The sequence below is a fragment of the Macrosteles quadrilineatus genome, unplaced genomic scaffold (assembly GCF_028750875.1).
Source record: "Macrosteles quadrilineatus isolate MER2022 unplaced genomic scaffold, UCM_ALF_1.0 Scaffold_4__1_contigs__length_99947679, whole genome shotgun sequence".
In the NCBI taxonomy this organism is placed as follows: Eukaryota; Metazoa; Arthropoda; class Insecta; order Hemiptera; family Cicadellidae; genus Macrosteles; species Macrosteles quadrilineatus.
Window position 1 is genome coordinate 4,397,872 of NW_026542597.1, and position 17,910 is coordinate 4,415,781.

Here is a 17,910-nt window from a genome sequence, read left to right on the forward strand (position 1 = left end):
TTTAAATTCTTCAAACGCTTCATAACAACTGTTTTCCCTATTAGACCTATAATATTTTAATCAAATCAAATCAAAATAAAGTTTATTTCCAACCAAAAGTGAACAATAGAAATCATGAACATCAATTTCTAGTGGAAAAAATACAAAGAAACCTACTTACTATTGCGCAAAAAAATTACTTATAAACTTGAAATAATTCACAGAAAGCAATGTTCAATATAAAAAAAATTGGGAAATAAGCCTTCATGGGCTGGAAGCCTGTGCGTAGGCTCTATCAGTGGATTATTTTTTGTTGGAAAGACAAGAATAGAATGTTCGGTGGAATATTTATGAATGGAATGTGATTTTTGTACGGTTGAAGCTTAATGACTGAATTTTGGCAATTTTGAGGGAATGGAGCAACACGGAGGGAATGGACCTAATTTTCATTAAGTATACTGTATTACTGTAACCTTTTGTTTGGGGCAGGCTTTTCTTAAAAGAATATTTGCGAAAATCACAAGGATGTTAACAAAAAAGCTATAAATATTCGTACGTGCTAAATTATATTTTACGTCAAACTGCGTAGTACGTAATGCTCTCAACTTACAGGATGTTAGTTTCACTCACACGTTTTCCTCGCGTGTATTTAAAAAATCTATAAGAACGATATAGTTGTATTACTCACTTAAAGATCTTCTTGGTAATGCCACTAGTAACAAACCTTTTGGTTCTGTCAACTAATGACATGTTATTATTAAAATAATATTTGCAAAAATCACAAGGGCGTTAGCCAAAGATTATAAATATGCAAATCAACTAAACAACTTTATAGTGATCGTATTTCTATTTGGCCCAAGAATCAATTTTCTTCAACTTCTTTGCACAGCCTCGGTATGTTTCTGACAGTTCAATATTTCACACTGATTCATCTCAGCAACATTCTATCAATCTGTTGGTTTAAAATATGTTTCACACCTAAAAAATTAAACTATCACACTGTGTTAGCAGTATTAAACTGTGTATAGTTTCCAAAAAGGCTTGAATTAAAATAATCCTCAAACATTTTGTGAAGGAAATTTTCTACCGCAGTGCAAAGAGGAAAAAATAAATATTGAATTGGAGAGGAAAGCGTAAATTAGGCCTCCAGTTTTATAAATGATGACAATGTTGTGTATAATTTCCATGTTAATGTTTGAAAATGTTTCCATGTTGTAAATGTTTGAATTAAGATATTACTCAAACAATTCTTTGGAGGAAATTTTCCATTGCAATGCAAGGAGAAAAAAAAGAAATTTTGAAGTGGATAGGAAAACGTAAATTAGGCCTTCAGTTTTACAAGAGTTGACAATCTTGCTTAATAATGAAATCTTGCCATTTATTGACGATCTATTCCAAAAAGATTTACGATAATCAATATCATTTATGTTAAGCAATTAAAAAAATCACTGAAAATTACTTTTGTTGTTTGTAAATTAATCAATAATGTAAATTCACAGTGGTAATCTCATTAATTAGGCCTGCTTGTAAGTTTGAGAAGCTCAACTCAGACAAACAGCAGTGTCTGGAGTGTTGAGTGTTTGAGACAAGCATTTCCCTTAACAATGTAAACACATCAATACCAACCTCATCAATTAACCAAGGCGTCATGTTGTATCGTGTTAAACCCGATCTCTAGCTTGAGGAAATATACTATCGTGGGTGAAAACATTGCCGTGACAAAGCTAGTAATAGAATAATGATTTGTCGTAACAAATTAATGATGCTGCCCGAATATAGGTTAAATGGGGGTTTGATATGATCCATTACAAATTTTAAAACTGCCACCAAAATTATTATACCCTTAGCAATATGGGAGTGCCCCTAAGCAGTATTTTAAATGGTGGTTAGTTGCACTGTATATTGCCAAGGGTATAATTGCGTCCATAAAGGTAATAGTTATGCTAATAGGCATTATTAAGTTACAATAAATGGCAATTTCAAAGGTAAAACATGTTAGAACACAAACTAAGATCATGATGGTAATATTATATGAAATAGTTGTTAGTTTTTCAGAGGATTCTGGATTTGGCAGGATTATTAGTTTGTATTGGATTGGACACGTTTGTTTGTATTGTGTACACTTTGTTTGTATTAGATACCCTAGTTTGTATGTGACAAATCCAGCACTAATGGTAAACATAATTTATGTGTGGCATCATGTTGACCTTGCAAATAGCCAATTACAGTAATTATAACATGATTTTGAACATGCTTCATAGTTGCCTTTTCCTCAATTAGTGAGTTATTTCCTACTTAGGAAAATAAACTAGTACAAGTACTTTTATTTGGCAGGAATGTCTTTATTTTTTTAAAAATAGATGATGCCTAATGATGTCGTCTAAAATGTCAGTATACGAAGTTCTTGTACAGGACAAGAAATTTGTTAAATAAAAAAAAATACAAATTTGAAGTTATCAAGAGATATTAAATATACATAAGTCTCATTCTAGAAAAAAATGCATAACAACCCAATTTTGCTAACTTGTAGCAAAAATATCCCACGGAATTAGTAATTTATGGACATTTTATGTCGTTGGCTACACGTTTTCACATTCACGTTTGATGGCAAAGATTTCAAAATTTCTAGAAAGATTTAATACCAGTTTCGCATACTTAATAGCAATATTAATGGTATTAGCAAATTGTTAAATTACTGGAAAATATCATAAATCTGTAGACAATTTAAAAATGATTCGTAAAAATTTAAATTTCATAGAGACATACGCAAAAGAGAAAAAGTGGTTTCTTACTGTCTTTGTATAATATAAAGATACAAAATTTTCTTTTGACTATACAGGGTGTCCCGGAACTCTCTACCACTATTTTAGAGAATTGTTTCTGAGTAAGAAACATTTATAAAAATATCATATTTAAACTTTCCGGAAGTCCTTAGTTACTCACACAGCCGCCATTTTGTTTTTCACTTGTTAATGTTTTTCAAAAAAATAGTTAATTAAACGAAATTGAAAATTTGCACAATTATTTATGACAACTAGGTAAAGCTACAAAAACATTATGAAAATTTTTCAAATTCATAAAACAAAACTGAGACTATTTAAAATTTTATTTTTCAAATAACTCAAAAACCGTAGATTTTACAAAAAGTTTTAAATGACCGCTATTTTGTTTATGAATTTGAAAAATTGTCTTAATGTTTTTGTAGCTTTGTCTAGTTGTCATAGATGTTTTTGCAAAGTTTCAATTCCGTATCTTTGACCACTGAAAAAAATATTAAGTGAAAAAACAAAATGGCGGCTGTGTGAGTAACTAAACACTTACGGACAATTTCAATATTATATTTAGATTTGTTTCTTACTCAGGAACAATGACCTAAAATATTGGTAGAGAGTTCGGGTACACCTTGTAGATTGCTCAGTTACATCTAAAATGTAATGTATCTGTAAGTATAACTACAAAAATTTTCTAATTCTAAAAGCTACATAAACTGTCAGATCAGTTTGAAGAATCTGATTATGATAATCATTAAAGACTTTAGAGTTACTACATTTCTGACGGTGATATGAGTATGATATGGTATTAAAAAAACTTGTATTACCTTTTAATATGATCTTAAAAAAAAAATACAACACTGCCTAACATAACTTACATTTGTATTACTAAGAAATAGACGTGAATGTTTCAAAGTTAGGAAATATTCAATTTAATCAATGTCTACTTGATTGTTAAAACTTTGAAAGTTAACTTGGAACTTTTCTGGAACTTCACAATCCTACTTTCATGGGATCCAATTTATAAGCGAATAGTTAGTTTTGAATTAGTTTTGCAATAAGTTTTGAAGTTAAACAATTGTTATACTTTTTAATTCGGTAATCATCACTTCGTCTATGTTGATTTCTAGGATAATATCAATAGCTTTATATTTTATAACTGTATGAAAATGCATTGGACCTTACACTAAAGTACTTACAGGGAACAAATTCAACATTTTTTTAGATATAAACTTATGCTTGACGAATAATTTATCTGATCAATTCAAGTTTAAATATGGTAAAAAAACTAAAATAAATTTAAAAAATGTTGTGGTAATATTGTTTGTGGAAGCTAAACATATTCAATTCCAAAATTACTTCCTTCAATTCAACTTCCTCAATTTCCTTATTGTACGTGGCTATTGATATGAAATACCTCTGCGAATAACCTTTGACTAAATTATAGATTCTTTCAAACCACGTTAGCCCACCAGCTTTGAAAATAAGCTATTAAATTCACACAGGGATTAACAGCTATCAACAAATTTAATATAACAACCATTTCAAAATGTATCATAGAAAGAATTAGCAAGATATGTACATGATTGAAATCGATTTAATGATAAATCGTTACCGATACAACTGATATACAATAACTGTTATGATAAGATAACATTTTATTATCAGTATTGTGCACAACCTACCAAAGTTGAGGTAACATAATGCAGGTGTTACTCAGAGGTGAATGCAGTACGTTGATCCCATTTCTGCCCATAATCGTAAACAATAACTCCGTCTTGTGTTCTCTCAGCGTTTAGGATCATTACATTATGACCGCAGTGTGTATTTTCCTCAAACTTGGGTTGTTTGTTTAACGTTTAGCTCAATGTTAAGCTGCTTAGCTTATCCACTAGTTTTAGGTGGACTTTTGTTGAAAACATATTACTAACTATCCTAATTATAATTTTCATCCTGAAATTAAAAATTGGCGGGGAAATGAAGAGGAACTACACGGATTTTATGTTGTATTATTTTCGTTTGTTCGAGGATGGATGCTATATTGGTTGTCGTGTGGTATACCTGTCCTAATGTTTAATTAACTTTGCTCATTGGTTGTATGGTAATACCGTAATTCAGTAGCTTAGCGTCAATCTTAAGGTGTTTGAATTGAAGAGAGCTGCCTCTGATCTCAAACAAAACCTTCAGTAGTAGACACGATAATTTAGAAAGTTATCCAAAAAGTTGTGATTAAAATGTTGCTACAAATTCACAATCGGTCAATATGACTTGCAGGGAATACCGGTTACACAATTTTTGGTGCAGCTGAAAGATATGGTTTTTTTTTCACCGTAGAGGTGGCTTTATCCTGTGTATTTTAAAGCCCTATATTTTTAGCCCAGCTACGCTTCGTTGAAGGCTAATCTGATTTATTTTGGTTGGAAATAAAGGCAAAAATAGATGCAATTAATTTTACTGAAATTGCTTTGTGAAAAGCTTTATTTAAAACTTGTTAGCTAACATAAAGCATTTATTTATAAATTCGTATCTAACCTTGTTTTATTTTATTGTTTAGCACAATGTGCTACTTAGCTTATGCACCAGTTTTAGATGTACATTTGTTGAAAATAGATATTGAAACATCATAATTATATTTATACTCTGAAATTAAATATTGTTGGGCAACTGAAGGTGAATTATACTTTATTCATGGTATATTACCATTATTATACGTGGGACGGATGGTATACTGGTAATAGTGTGAAAACAGCTCACTCAAATCCGGACAATCATCGTTTATGCGTATAGTTGTGTGATAATAATTGGTGATTAACTAGTTTCAGAGTCTATGTGAGAAGAACCATATAAAGTCAATGGTAGAACTGGCAATGTGTTTAAAGATCAACGAAAAACTAAAACAATGTTGTATTATTATATTTGAAACTATTCTCCATCTTTAAGTTCACATTTTCAATAGAAATATGATAAATTATAGAAATAGTATCCAAGTTTTTAGTGGCGGATCTCTAATTAATTTACAAATAATGTAAGTTAACAAGATATACAACTAATATCGATTAAAATGTCTCATTCCCTAATAGTTAATACAACTTGCTGGTAAATTAAAGGTGACGTCATATTTTCTTTCAGCTGATACATAAAATTTTTCTATTTTCACCATAGCAGTGTTATACTCTGTATTTGAATGTCCAATATTTTAGTCCAGCTACGCTTCGTTGAAGGCTAATCTGATTTACACGGGTTGAAAATAAAAGCGAACATAGAAGTAATGTATTTTGACTTAAATTGCTTTGTGAGAAGCTTGATTAAAAACGTTTTAGCTACCATAAAAATGTCCTTATAAACTCTTATCAAACCTTATTTGCATCATTCTTAATACGACTGTCATTGTGTTAATCTTGGATGACGATGAATTTAGATTGACAGATGTGAATTGTTTTTTACATTTTTAAGCCTTATTTATGCAGTCAACCAATTTGAATCATTGTCAAACTCACAGGTTTCTCTGTAAATTTATACAATAATTTCAAAATAAATTTTGATTGCTCTTTTTGGCTATTTAGTTTAATGTCTTAAAGGTCCTTTCAATGATGCGTGTAGTGGGGCTTTACTTAAATAATCAACCGATTTCACAAACCAGTGTATACATTTTAATATCCATAAATATTATATTCCCTCTAAGCCTCAAAGTTTTGTCCCATTTCAAAAACCAGCTTAGTTAAATTTACGCGTTTATCTTTGATTTGAATCCACCATTACAATACATAACCACATTTTGGTAATATGTTTTACATAGAATGGGTATAAAATTGAGATTATATTGAACTGGACTTAATACAATTTCGGAAAATGCAAGTCAACGACACTGAGCCAGAAAAATGTATAGCTGTTATTTATTGTATTTGAAAACATCCATTGAAACTAATCACTACATTTAAGGACAAAAAAGGAAAAAAAGTAGTTCAAATGTTCCTTTTGTGAATACAAATTTCACACATAATAAGACAAATTAATTTTCACCTTAAACAAAAAGAATTTACTACTCCATTTAATAAATTAATCGTTTTTCCATTATAAGTTGAGGTCAAGCCCTGTTATATTTTGCTTGGACTTTACTGGTGATCTAAAATGTTCCATTTGATAAAGCAGAGACAGACTGTCACAGAACAACGCAGTCTGACTTGATTATGAAAAAATAACACACTGCACGGACAAGCTTTGTAGAGGCTTGACTAGGGGACCTTGAAACATCTTAGGAATATATGAGTGTGTCAGTGGGAGGAATATATGAATAATTGAGTTTGTTTATGGCTGAGAAGTTCAAACTAAAAAGGTAAACTATTCGGCTATTATGTTTGATTATTCAATGTCTTTATGTATATTGAAAATAGTTTGGCTTAGAACAACATTTTAAACTGAACTGGTAAAGTATTACATTGAACATAAATCCTGTAACGTTGCAATATTCAAATAAAAACTTGTAAACTACTAATTAAATTTTAAAATAGATATAAGATCTTGAAATGATTTTAAACGGTTTTTAAGATTTAGTTTTGTACGTTAGCCGACGAATTTAACAATAAATGATATACTAGTTTAAATTTTCTTTCATATGGTAACCAAACATTACTCAATTATTCCATTAGGATGTACTATTTATTTTAATTATACTTTAATTTTGATTAGTTCTAAATACTTAACTATTTACATCCTATATGTCTTTACTCTACCTACCTCTTACCTGCATATCACAATCTTATGGGTTATAGGATGAGTTAAAGAATTACTAATGCCATAAAAAAACATTAAATTTTTATTAAAAACTACAGCTGCCCTATGTGTTAAAATACTGAAAATGTTGTGTTAGATGAATGTCAGTAATTCATTCAAATATATACATGACATATTTCTTGTATACTCTATCCTTTTACAAAATCCTTTGGTAAGAATTAATGAAGCATTTAAGGAGAAAGGTCGAGAAATCAGCCTCATCACAGCCTACCACTACGAGTTGCCGCTATTAGTGGTTTCAACCTCAATTCTGTCGCTTCATGTTACCTTGTTTAGCTTAGTGGATGGTTTAATCAATTTCCAGAAATTTGTTTTTTGACATACAGTTGTGTCATAAATTTTTGGTGGTACTGTTTTTATATTTTTTTGCATTTGTAACAATTAAAGTAGTTGTTCATTTAACCAGTAAAGTGTTAAACGATTTAGTTTTTAGTAGACCTTAAGTTTAAATAGTTGTCTGGATTATCCACGAATCTAGAAAAATACCGTTATGGATCATAAACATAAACAAATGACGTTGTTGGCCCGAATCCTATACTATTAGCATTGAACATATGTTTTGGCAGTTCCATTTAAGCAATGTTAAATAATGTTTATTTTCGGGCCAAAACGTCGTTTGTTTGTGTTTATGATCCATACCGGTATTTTTCTAGTAATCGTGGGATTATCACATCTCAGAAGCAAGTAAACAAAAATTTCCAGTTGTTATGTTGGCTCTCATACGCCAAAATAAACTTTGTTGACCCAATATTTCCTTGCAATGATTTTCTGGAACTATCTCAGCGTGAATATCAGGCTATATTTGCAATTCTGATAGCACCTGCATGATATTCCCTATCACGATAATAAGAGATGCTTGTGTGTTACCACATACTGACATATATGACCTCACTAATTGTGGTTAACCACATCCCTTACTGACTAAATATAACCTTGGGTATAGGGTATAAACTGAGAAATAAGCTCACAGCAGGGATGCACGTGTTAAAAAGATACGTTTACGTTACAAAACAACAACAAAATATTTAAAACAATGTATTATATCTAAGTGATGTAATTGCAAAACTAAGCACTGTTTTAGGTTTAGAACAAAAAGTTTCGTACCAAAAGACCCACGTTCAAATCAATGATTTTGCAAAAAAACTATCGAAAATTCAAAAGCAAAATCCAAAAAGCTTGGATGGTTTACAGCTGACTTGTTAACTTATACACTTATCCCTGTTTTTAAGATTTTCCTTATAAATATAAACTTTTGAAGTATTTTTAAAATTTTGTAAAGGTTTAAAGCTTTGCTAGGCATTTTCAAAAGTGTTGGAAGCCTTTTTTGATTAAAATGTTTTTAATTTAACAATTCTGTAACTAATTTGATTTTATTAGAAATAGGAAAGTAAATAAAGATACGTCTTATAACACTTAAAACATATATTTACGCTTATACTGTTACTCACAAGATGGTAAATATACAAAAGATGGTAAGTGGTGATCGATTTCGATTGGACACTCCAAAGCGTAAATATATGTTTTAAGTGTTATAAGACGTATCTTTATTTACTTTCCGTAAATTTAATAACACGTACAATGCTGATCAAGAAGTTATTTAGAAATAGGACTAAAAGTCACTCACATTACTTTAAATACACTTTGTTAAATTAAAACCACATGGCGTCTGTTTAATTCTAACAGTTCTATCTAATATAAAAGTCAGAGAAACACTAAAGCAGCTGAAGTACCTAATCTACCCAAATGTTACAAATGTTAGTCTCCATTACCAAGATATGAATGTTGTTCTTGTTCCATTTGTCTTCATAACAGAGAATAATGCGGTTCTTTCATTTATTTTACGGTCATTTGCAGAATATTTTTACAACAACACTTATCACTAAATTAGGATGGTCCCCATGTTTAGTTTCATTTTTATATTTATTTGTTTAGTTTAGAACATTTAATATTAATTTACGTCTAAATTTTAGTAACATTAACTTTCTATAGAAATATATGGCAGTAAAATATCGTTTTTAGCGAATTTCCCTATAGGGAAGTAGCTATTACCGTAGGTGGCACGGTAAGACCTAGACCCGGGACCGATTTACTTTTTCATTTTGATGTCCCCAGAGGCCAAAAACACTATTCGTTCAAATTTTTATATATGTATATATATATATATATATATATAGACTTATATATATATACGTCCGTGAACGCGATAACTTGAGTAATTTTTGTCCGATTTAAATGAAATTTGGTTTAAAAGTGTAAAGCGGGATAAACTTGAATGAGTTCGCGAACCAGCACGATCGGACCATGGGAACGGGGCTTTACGGGGGGTTTTATGGGGTAAAAATTGGGTTTTCTCACTTTTGACCCTCAAAACACAAAATTTCCCAATTTCTCTTTAGACCTTTTTAAAGAGCTTAAAAAAAACAAATAATTTAGTATATAAAAGTATTTTTGTTCAAATATTAGTAACGGAGAAAATTAAAAAAATTGTAAATTTAAAATTCCCATGTTATTCTTATGGAGAATATTGTCAAATGTTGTAGTTTGCTTGTTTATGAATATATTTTGATGAAACTTGGCAAATTTATTTATTTTGTACTAAGCTATCAATATTTTACTCAAAAACACACTTTATTAGTTTCCTTGTAGCAGCAAACCTAGGTACTCGTTAAACCTAATGTTATTAAAATATATTTAACTGAAAATCAATTCAGACGAATGGAAATTCGCTTAGTCGGCAGGTTTGCTGCGGCGGGGGTATTACTATATTATTTTAGAAAAAAACTGAAATGATTACAGATATACCAAACGTGATCAAATTTAATCTTAAATCATTTATTAAGATAGTTCTAGGGATGATATAAATTCAATAAATGTATGAGAAACCCAAAGAAAAACATTATCTGTCCCTAGAGGAGCGGTCAAGTTGAAACAAGTCTTCCTAATTGTTTCATTTCGGATGAGAAACAGTAGGAGGTGGTGAAATACAGGGTTTAATATTACTATCGCAGGGGTTTTGGCAAGTTTAGTCAAGGAAAGTTCTTTCAATTTCTCCTGTAAGTATGAATTTTTGAATAGTCATAGCTAATAAATGCTATATTACATTCGTCTGTAGATTGTGGTAATAAATGGATTATTATTAATACAACAAAAATTACAATACATGTAATAATTTCATCGTAATTTTTGTTAAATTTGTGTACAGTTCTATAATGTTTAGTTTGTTATAATCTTTTTGCTGGAATAAGAATTTTAAATACGTTCAAATTTACTGAGATTTGAATTACCTTGCAAAGAAAAAATACTTCAAAATTTGTAAACATAGGATAGTGAAGGAAAATTACATAAAACATTTCAGCAGCTTACTCTCGATGGAAGATGATGAATGAATATTAGTTTTATTCAAGCCTTATTACTTCCACTAAGGAAAATATTGCTATTAAAATGTTGTATTTTATTTTCTCTATATACTGGAATAGCTAGTTAAATATGCCCGTAGATTTTTTAAATCCGGAAATTCAGCATCATGAAGATTTACCACAAGTACCTTTGCAAAAGAACATATCATGAAATATTTGAACGAGTATATAACGAATGGATCAGCAAATAAAATAATTCTAACTAGTTGGAAATAAGGAGAACTATTTAACTTGAAGTTTTGAAGAATGAAAAAACACTATCCATCATATTGAAACATTTTGAATTTTAAAATTTGTTAGTGAAAAGATAAACGCAATGTTAAAGGGCCCACTTCTCAAGAGACTGTAAAATCGAAACAAGCCTTGTACATCGTTCATGTTACGTCGTTCAGAATCTGCTGAATAAGATTTAGAAGTGCTATTAGTATTCGTATATTATTTCATAAACTTAGATAAAAATCCATTTTTATGAAATTTGTCTCCAGTTAAAGTATTATAGGTCTACCGTTTTTGAAATTAATATTTTCATTGTATGACATTTCCTATCTAGTCACCATAACATGATAAGTTAACAAATAACTACTTAAGGCAGACATATTTTACCAGAAGTAAGTGAGGGAAATCATAATTTATTTCAAATACAAATAACAAATGTACCCATACCATACATAGAGAATTATTTTCCATAGTTAAAATATCTCTTTTGACTAACCTAAGTCCAAAACAGAAATCCGAAGATACCATGTATTGATGTTATGCAGACAAACAAATTTTCACAGACATTTATTTACTAAGCCAGTTCTTATTGTTTATGTGCCACAGCTGGAAAATGTATTACTAAGCTACATCACTGATCATCTAGGAATAAGTTTAAGTTGTGTGATAAATAGGGTACCAGAATTTTGAAAATTTAAATTCACCATCTCTTTCTTTGTTTAAGAGACATGTAGTAGCGTGGCTTGTAGGACTGAGTTCAGAGGACACCGAGGCTGTTATCGCGTCGGGCTGACCTGACCGTTGACCCTACACTACAACACACAATCACTGATACACCACCTCAATGACTAACTAATACACAACCCGCCACTCCTCTCCGCTCAACCTATCACTTGATTTTTGAGAAGCACTTTAGATTCTACTTAGTTTAAGAGTAATATCGCAGTCCAGTTCCAAGCAAGACAACATTTATTTTCAGACGTGATAACAATCACTTCCAAAAAAAAATTCCCATTCACTAAACAAATTACCCGCAACTCATGTCTACGCACAGGCCCTGCCTATGTTTCATACATTTCCATATAAGTTGATAAGGTATTTTTTTTTCTCTTTGTGCCATTTAGTTATAATATTATTTTGTAAGTTATTTTAAGACAAGGATTAAGTAATTTATTATGTAAAATACTACGAATTGTATTTTTCAGTTGGGAAATAAACATTATTTCATTTCATAAAGGTTGTTTTGTAACAAGGTTGCGTGAGCGTCGTCACCAAAATTAACTGTGTGTAAGTCTCCAGTTAGCCTTTTTACACAGTTTACGCATATTACTCAGCAAAGACCTTGATAACAAAACTGTCGTACCTCCTTGATAGTGTCAATCTGTGATCAATTTGAACAATACATTGCACCAGTCATTGATGACAAGTTTAGGTGGAGCATTCATCGAACCCTTTTTTTGAAAGGCACTGTTAAAAATCCGCAGCTCCAGAAATTTGTTTCCGAGTGTTCTCTGTCTCTATTTTCCCATAGTATGGAAATTTTTGAGGCATTTTCTCACTGCATCTTACATTTCTCGTTAACAAATCAATGAATGTTGTTTACTTAAAAAAATTCTAGTTTTGGCAAAATTAAAATAAATGATGCTTATCATAATCGATTGCCATTATAGTGTAATTATAGAGGAAATCATGAAACTGTCTGATATACATGTTTAAGTTGCCTTTTTTTTATGGATATACCAAAGTTAATATTACTAAATTTTTACTCACTATTTTTTGTCTAAAGATAAGTTACTACGTTAGACCTAAAAAAATCAGCGTTTACTATTTTATCATCTAATAAAAATACCGTTAATGCATTGAAGTACAGTATAACATTGAAAATTATAAGGATCAACTTTTGAATGACAAAGGTATGTAAATGTCATCAACAGAGTGAGCGTTTGTCTCCGCGTATCAATTGAACATTCGTTACACCTCTACAAAGACTTTGTCTTGGTTTTATGAATTCATTTTCCAATAAAAAACTCATGATTTAATTTTGAAAATACGTTATCTGTTTAATTTAGTGAAAAACACAAATAAGTAGCAACACATATAATAAACTTAATGTTGAATGCAGATAGCTAGCTTAGTAATATACGTTTTTGTCGAGTTAGTAATCTGCAGAATATTTATCGGAAGGTTCCTCTTATTCATACAAACAATAACATAACCCTTATATATGTTATTATAATTGAGTTGTATTAGGCTGTCATTTATGACATAGACTAAATCATTTTATTAAAAATTTTATCAAAATAAGCATCAGGTACGCCACATCAGGTTCAATCCAGAATGTGTCGGCATTAAACATAATTGGTTTAATTAACTCACAGAACAAAAGACTTCCTTGAAACTAACTTGACAAGCTCGCTACTCCAGTATTTTTGGCTATAGTGGCTTTATTATTAGAGATGCAGGAAAAAGCTTTGTATATAAAATGTAGTCCATCTAAAAATACACATTTTTGGTATTTATAATTTGTTCCTTGCTTGTGCTAATTTAGTTTTTTGGGGTTTATGGAATTTTTCGCCTATTATTACTGTTCTATACTTCTGAGAATGCATTATCGGAACTTGTTTAAAGCATTATTTATTAAAAAAATAGCTTTAACTCCTTTTCTCTTATCTCAGAACGATTTTTACAAACAACTTTCATCTATAGATGTTTAAGTTTTACTTTTGACACCCCTATTTTCATTGTATAGCTATATTCTGTACAAGGAATTCTAGTAAAATAAAACACAGAGCCTGTAAACATAATGACTTTATTGGCAAAATATACATCGGGTCCACTCTGGGCTACAGATTAAAACTGTAAAATCGAATGCTGAAGGGCAAATGTTGGTGTCTTAGCTAGGCAAGGCCGGCACGGTAGGCGGCCCCCCGAGCCTCAGGCCTTTATTACAAGGCCTCAGGCCTAAACCTTTACCACTACACGTAAAGCGGGTCCCAAGCAAAGGTAAAAGGAGAAAACATTGACCATAATAGTAATATACACAAGTACATATAGTCAAGAAAATAGTATTCTCATATAGTACATATAGATTTCAAAAGCAACAGTCAATATATATCTTATAATATAAAAATACAACAACTAGCCAAGCAATTTTACAGTCAAACTGAATTTGTTTGAAAATATTTCCAAAAGACGTTACCGAAGTGACTAGACAATCTTTGTTTAAAACAATATGTTTTTGAGTTGAAATTTTTTTGTTATCTGCGAATAATATTCATAAGAAATACTCGTATTTATGAGGTGAGTCCTCTATAAACGAAAAAAGTTCATTCCCATGATAGGATAATTGACCAAGTATCACAACAAACTCTCATAAAATATACTTACTGTTGATTTCTTAAATCAATTTGATGACATAAATACACTTCAATTATTTGTTTTAGTTTTATTTTGGGTGTTAACAAACAGATAAATTTGATTATGTTTGTAAAGAAATACAATTGAAATTTTGAAATTTATATTTAAAAAATATTCGTATACAAGTGTGTGTTTTGTTTAATGTAATCAGAATAACAATGATAGTTTAATATTGTGCACAACTCCTTTTGCAATAGATCTGATGCTCATTTATTAATTGTACTAAAAACACACATTTTAATGTTAAAATAAATATCTTAATTATAAGTATAATTTATAATTCTCAACATGAAAAAGTAATACTCCTTTTAACATAGTAGTGCGCTGCAAATATTGTTCGAATATAACAAAATTTAAGCTAAAACACTAGGCTACATCCCATATTTATAAAAAAATGATATGTTCTCCACTTCTTAAACACTAGCTTATCCTATACTTGATATGTTAAAACCACAGACAATATTCCAAAAGTGATATGTAATGATCAGACTTACAGTCAAATGTTTTAAATAAATCCTAATATCCTAACTACACATTAGGTGTGGTCTGCAAATTCGGCGTGCATAGTTGAAATAAAAATCCATTCAAACTTTTGCCTCTAGACCCATTTACCTCTTAAATTAGTCAATACAAAAAGCATGTCTAAACTATGTGAAAACTAGGTTTTTGTGCACTGTTTTAGGTTTCGTTGTAAAACAAATGTACGTATATTTACGAGTAGCAATGGATCCCATCTAACCTGAATATATTACAAAATCGTTTAAACTATAAACACCCAGACGAGTACCAAATACTCCATTTGGCTCCAGTAAAATCAAGTGCGTCACAGTTTTTTAGTGTAAGTGTGATATTTTTCACCAAGAGACGAAAATACGAAAAGTCTAGCCTTAAAAACGTACAGGAGGCACCGTACCGCCCTTGCACCTAAATGTACAGGGAAATACTGACGAGGGGAATCAAAAACTTCCTCCGTAAACTTGGATACACATACAACACGTAAAACTAACTGAGTAAATATATTTACAAAAATACTTTAGAAAAGTGGAATTTTGATGTTTGAAACGTGGAGTGGAGGATGCGGCTCGGCCAAACGGCCATTGGGGCTTTGACCGTGGGGCAGAGCCTTCGCTGCCTGGGGTATACATCAACGCTTAACCAACCAGTAAAATATATGATCCGTTGAAATATCTGTAATACATTGCTTCATATATCTTGACTCTCTAAATGATCTACCATTTGGATTCAAGCAAAATCAACTTGTCTATCAGATTTCGCTTCTGCTTCATACTTACATAATAGTAGCCTAAACGTGTAAGATGCACCAACAAATATAATACAGCTATTTAAATATTATCTGTATTTATATTACCTTATGTCTTTTGCAAGCTATGATATGTCTTTGTTACTTCGTGATATGACTTTGAAGGCGTGTATTTAAACTATTTATTAATAGGCTAGCTCATGGTTTCTTAATATATCTATGACATTTTATGCAAATAGTCTAATGTACCATTATAATGTTGTATAGAATATCTGATATGTTTCATTTTTTAAATCTACGTCCAAGCTATGTTTAGTATAAATCTGTAAACATACTTTATGATATGTCTTTTTACGTATTAACGAGTTCAAAGGCGAGCTTTTTAAGCTAAACGCCTTTTTAAAATTATAAAAAAAATATTTGCAAAGTTTTTATGTACTTTCTATAGTTTACTAATCACTGATGGGTCAAAAATTTACGACACGATCAAAAATTGTTGAGAAATACAGGTTTTACTATCAAATCCTAGGATTTTCAAAGTATATTTTTCTTACAAGCTAAGTGTTGTAAATCAAAGGGATCTTAAAACATTAAAAGCACGATTGCTATAAACCAGAGTAAACAAATGATATCGACAAATGTTTATAAAAACCTACCCTCACATTGATAGTGTAGCCCAAGCAACGCGTTTTATTGCTCTTTGAATCACATTACCATTCTATCTGTAATGTTTTCGTTTCTGTTCCGTTGGTGGAATAGCTTTGATACGCCTGATCATAATATAATACTGTAGTTTTGTTTAAATCTCTTATATTTTTGCTCAAACTCTTCTTAAGATCTCAAAGAAGCGTGACAAACCTCCAAAATAAAATATTTAGTAATTTTTCGTATTGACAGAGGGAAGTCACTGTCAATTTTGGTCTCAGACTAAGCGGAGACTTCCCAAACTCTAGATACCTAAAGAAATTCCAACCCTATCTAGAGACTTTTAAACCTTAACTAAGATGAGCAGACACAGACATGATTATCTCCACGATGTTTCTTATTTTTGTATAAATATTTTATTCTATGTCTAAACCAAGGTAAACTAAGGGCCGGTCTGCTATCTGGTCGTCATCTAGTCCAGGAATCCCGTGTTGACCAGCTTCTCCAAGAAGAACTTGACGTCGCCGAGCTCCGAGTCTTTGATGCCGAGGCTCTTCAGCATGCCGAGGTCGCCATTCTCCACTGCCATGAACACCGAGCGGAGATGCTCCAAGTCGGACCTCATCAGGTGAAGGGCGGCGCCGAAGTCTTCGATCGTTTGTGATTCTGCAACAGAATGGTGTTCGTCATGGTCGGAGATATAAGTATTTTCCATTGTTTGAATGAGTGTGGCCCCTGTCGCAAGAGCACCTTTTCATCTTGTTTGCAATGCCTTGACCAGTGGATACGGAGCTCTTCTGAAATAATCGGAACTAGAAAACTACATGACTGAAAAAAACCATTTAGGCAGAAAAGCATCTGTATTTAAGAATTAAAGTGTATTTGTGAGAACGTAACCTTTACAATGGAAATAGCACATTATAGCAGTAAGGTTGGTCACCAAGATTTAGTTGAATAAACTTGTATCATTATGATTATTGATTTCTATCAGTACTTAGCTGACTATACAACATCAAATATACTATAATTAACTAAACTTGTTCAGTTTAACAAATCGTAACTGATGTGTGTAAGAAACAAACTGTGTTTGACAGTGTCACACTTTATCAGGGTTTGTGACTCTTTCAACCATATGTTATGGTTCTAAAAGTTTAACAAAACTTTACTCTATTGAATAGTGATTTTTTAGGTATAAGCTTTTACTATATCCAATACTGGATATAGTATTGGATGTATATAAATGGTGTATGTAGTTGACTTAAAATTTGAAATAGTTTAACCAACACAGTTGGAAGTTATGTAGGGAGGCACATATCACAGTTACTTATATGATTGAAAACGGATACCGGGTTTTAACTAAAATACGTAACTTTGAGGAGATACGTAAGTTTTGTGAAGTTTTGTAAGTACTAAT

The 17,910-nt window shown here is 31.0% G+C and overlaps 1 protein-coding gene across 1 annotated transcript in view; it reads right to left on the bottom strand.

The window, feature by feature from the left end:
- Positions 1-13,968: 13,968 nt before the first annotated feature.
- LOC128992264 (IDLSRF-like peptide) overlaps positions 13,969-17,910 on the bottom strand; it is a 118,895-nt gene continuing 114,953 nt past the window's right edge. The window contains exon 4 of the mRNA XM_054415750.1: positions 13,969-17,162. Within this exon, the coding sequence (XP_054271725.1) occupies positions 16,969-17,162 (194 nt within the window). The 3' untranslated portion in view covers positions 13,969-16,968. The remainder of the gene's footprint in view (positions 17,163-17,910) is intronic.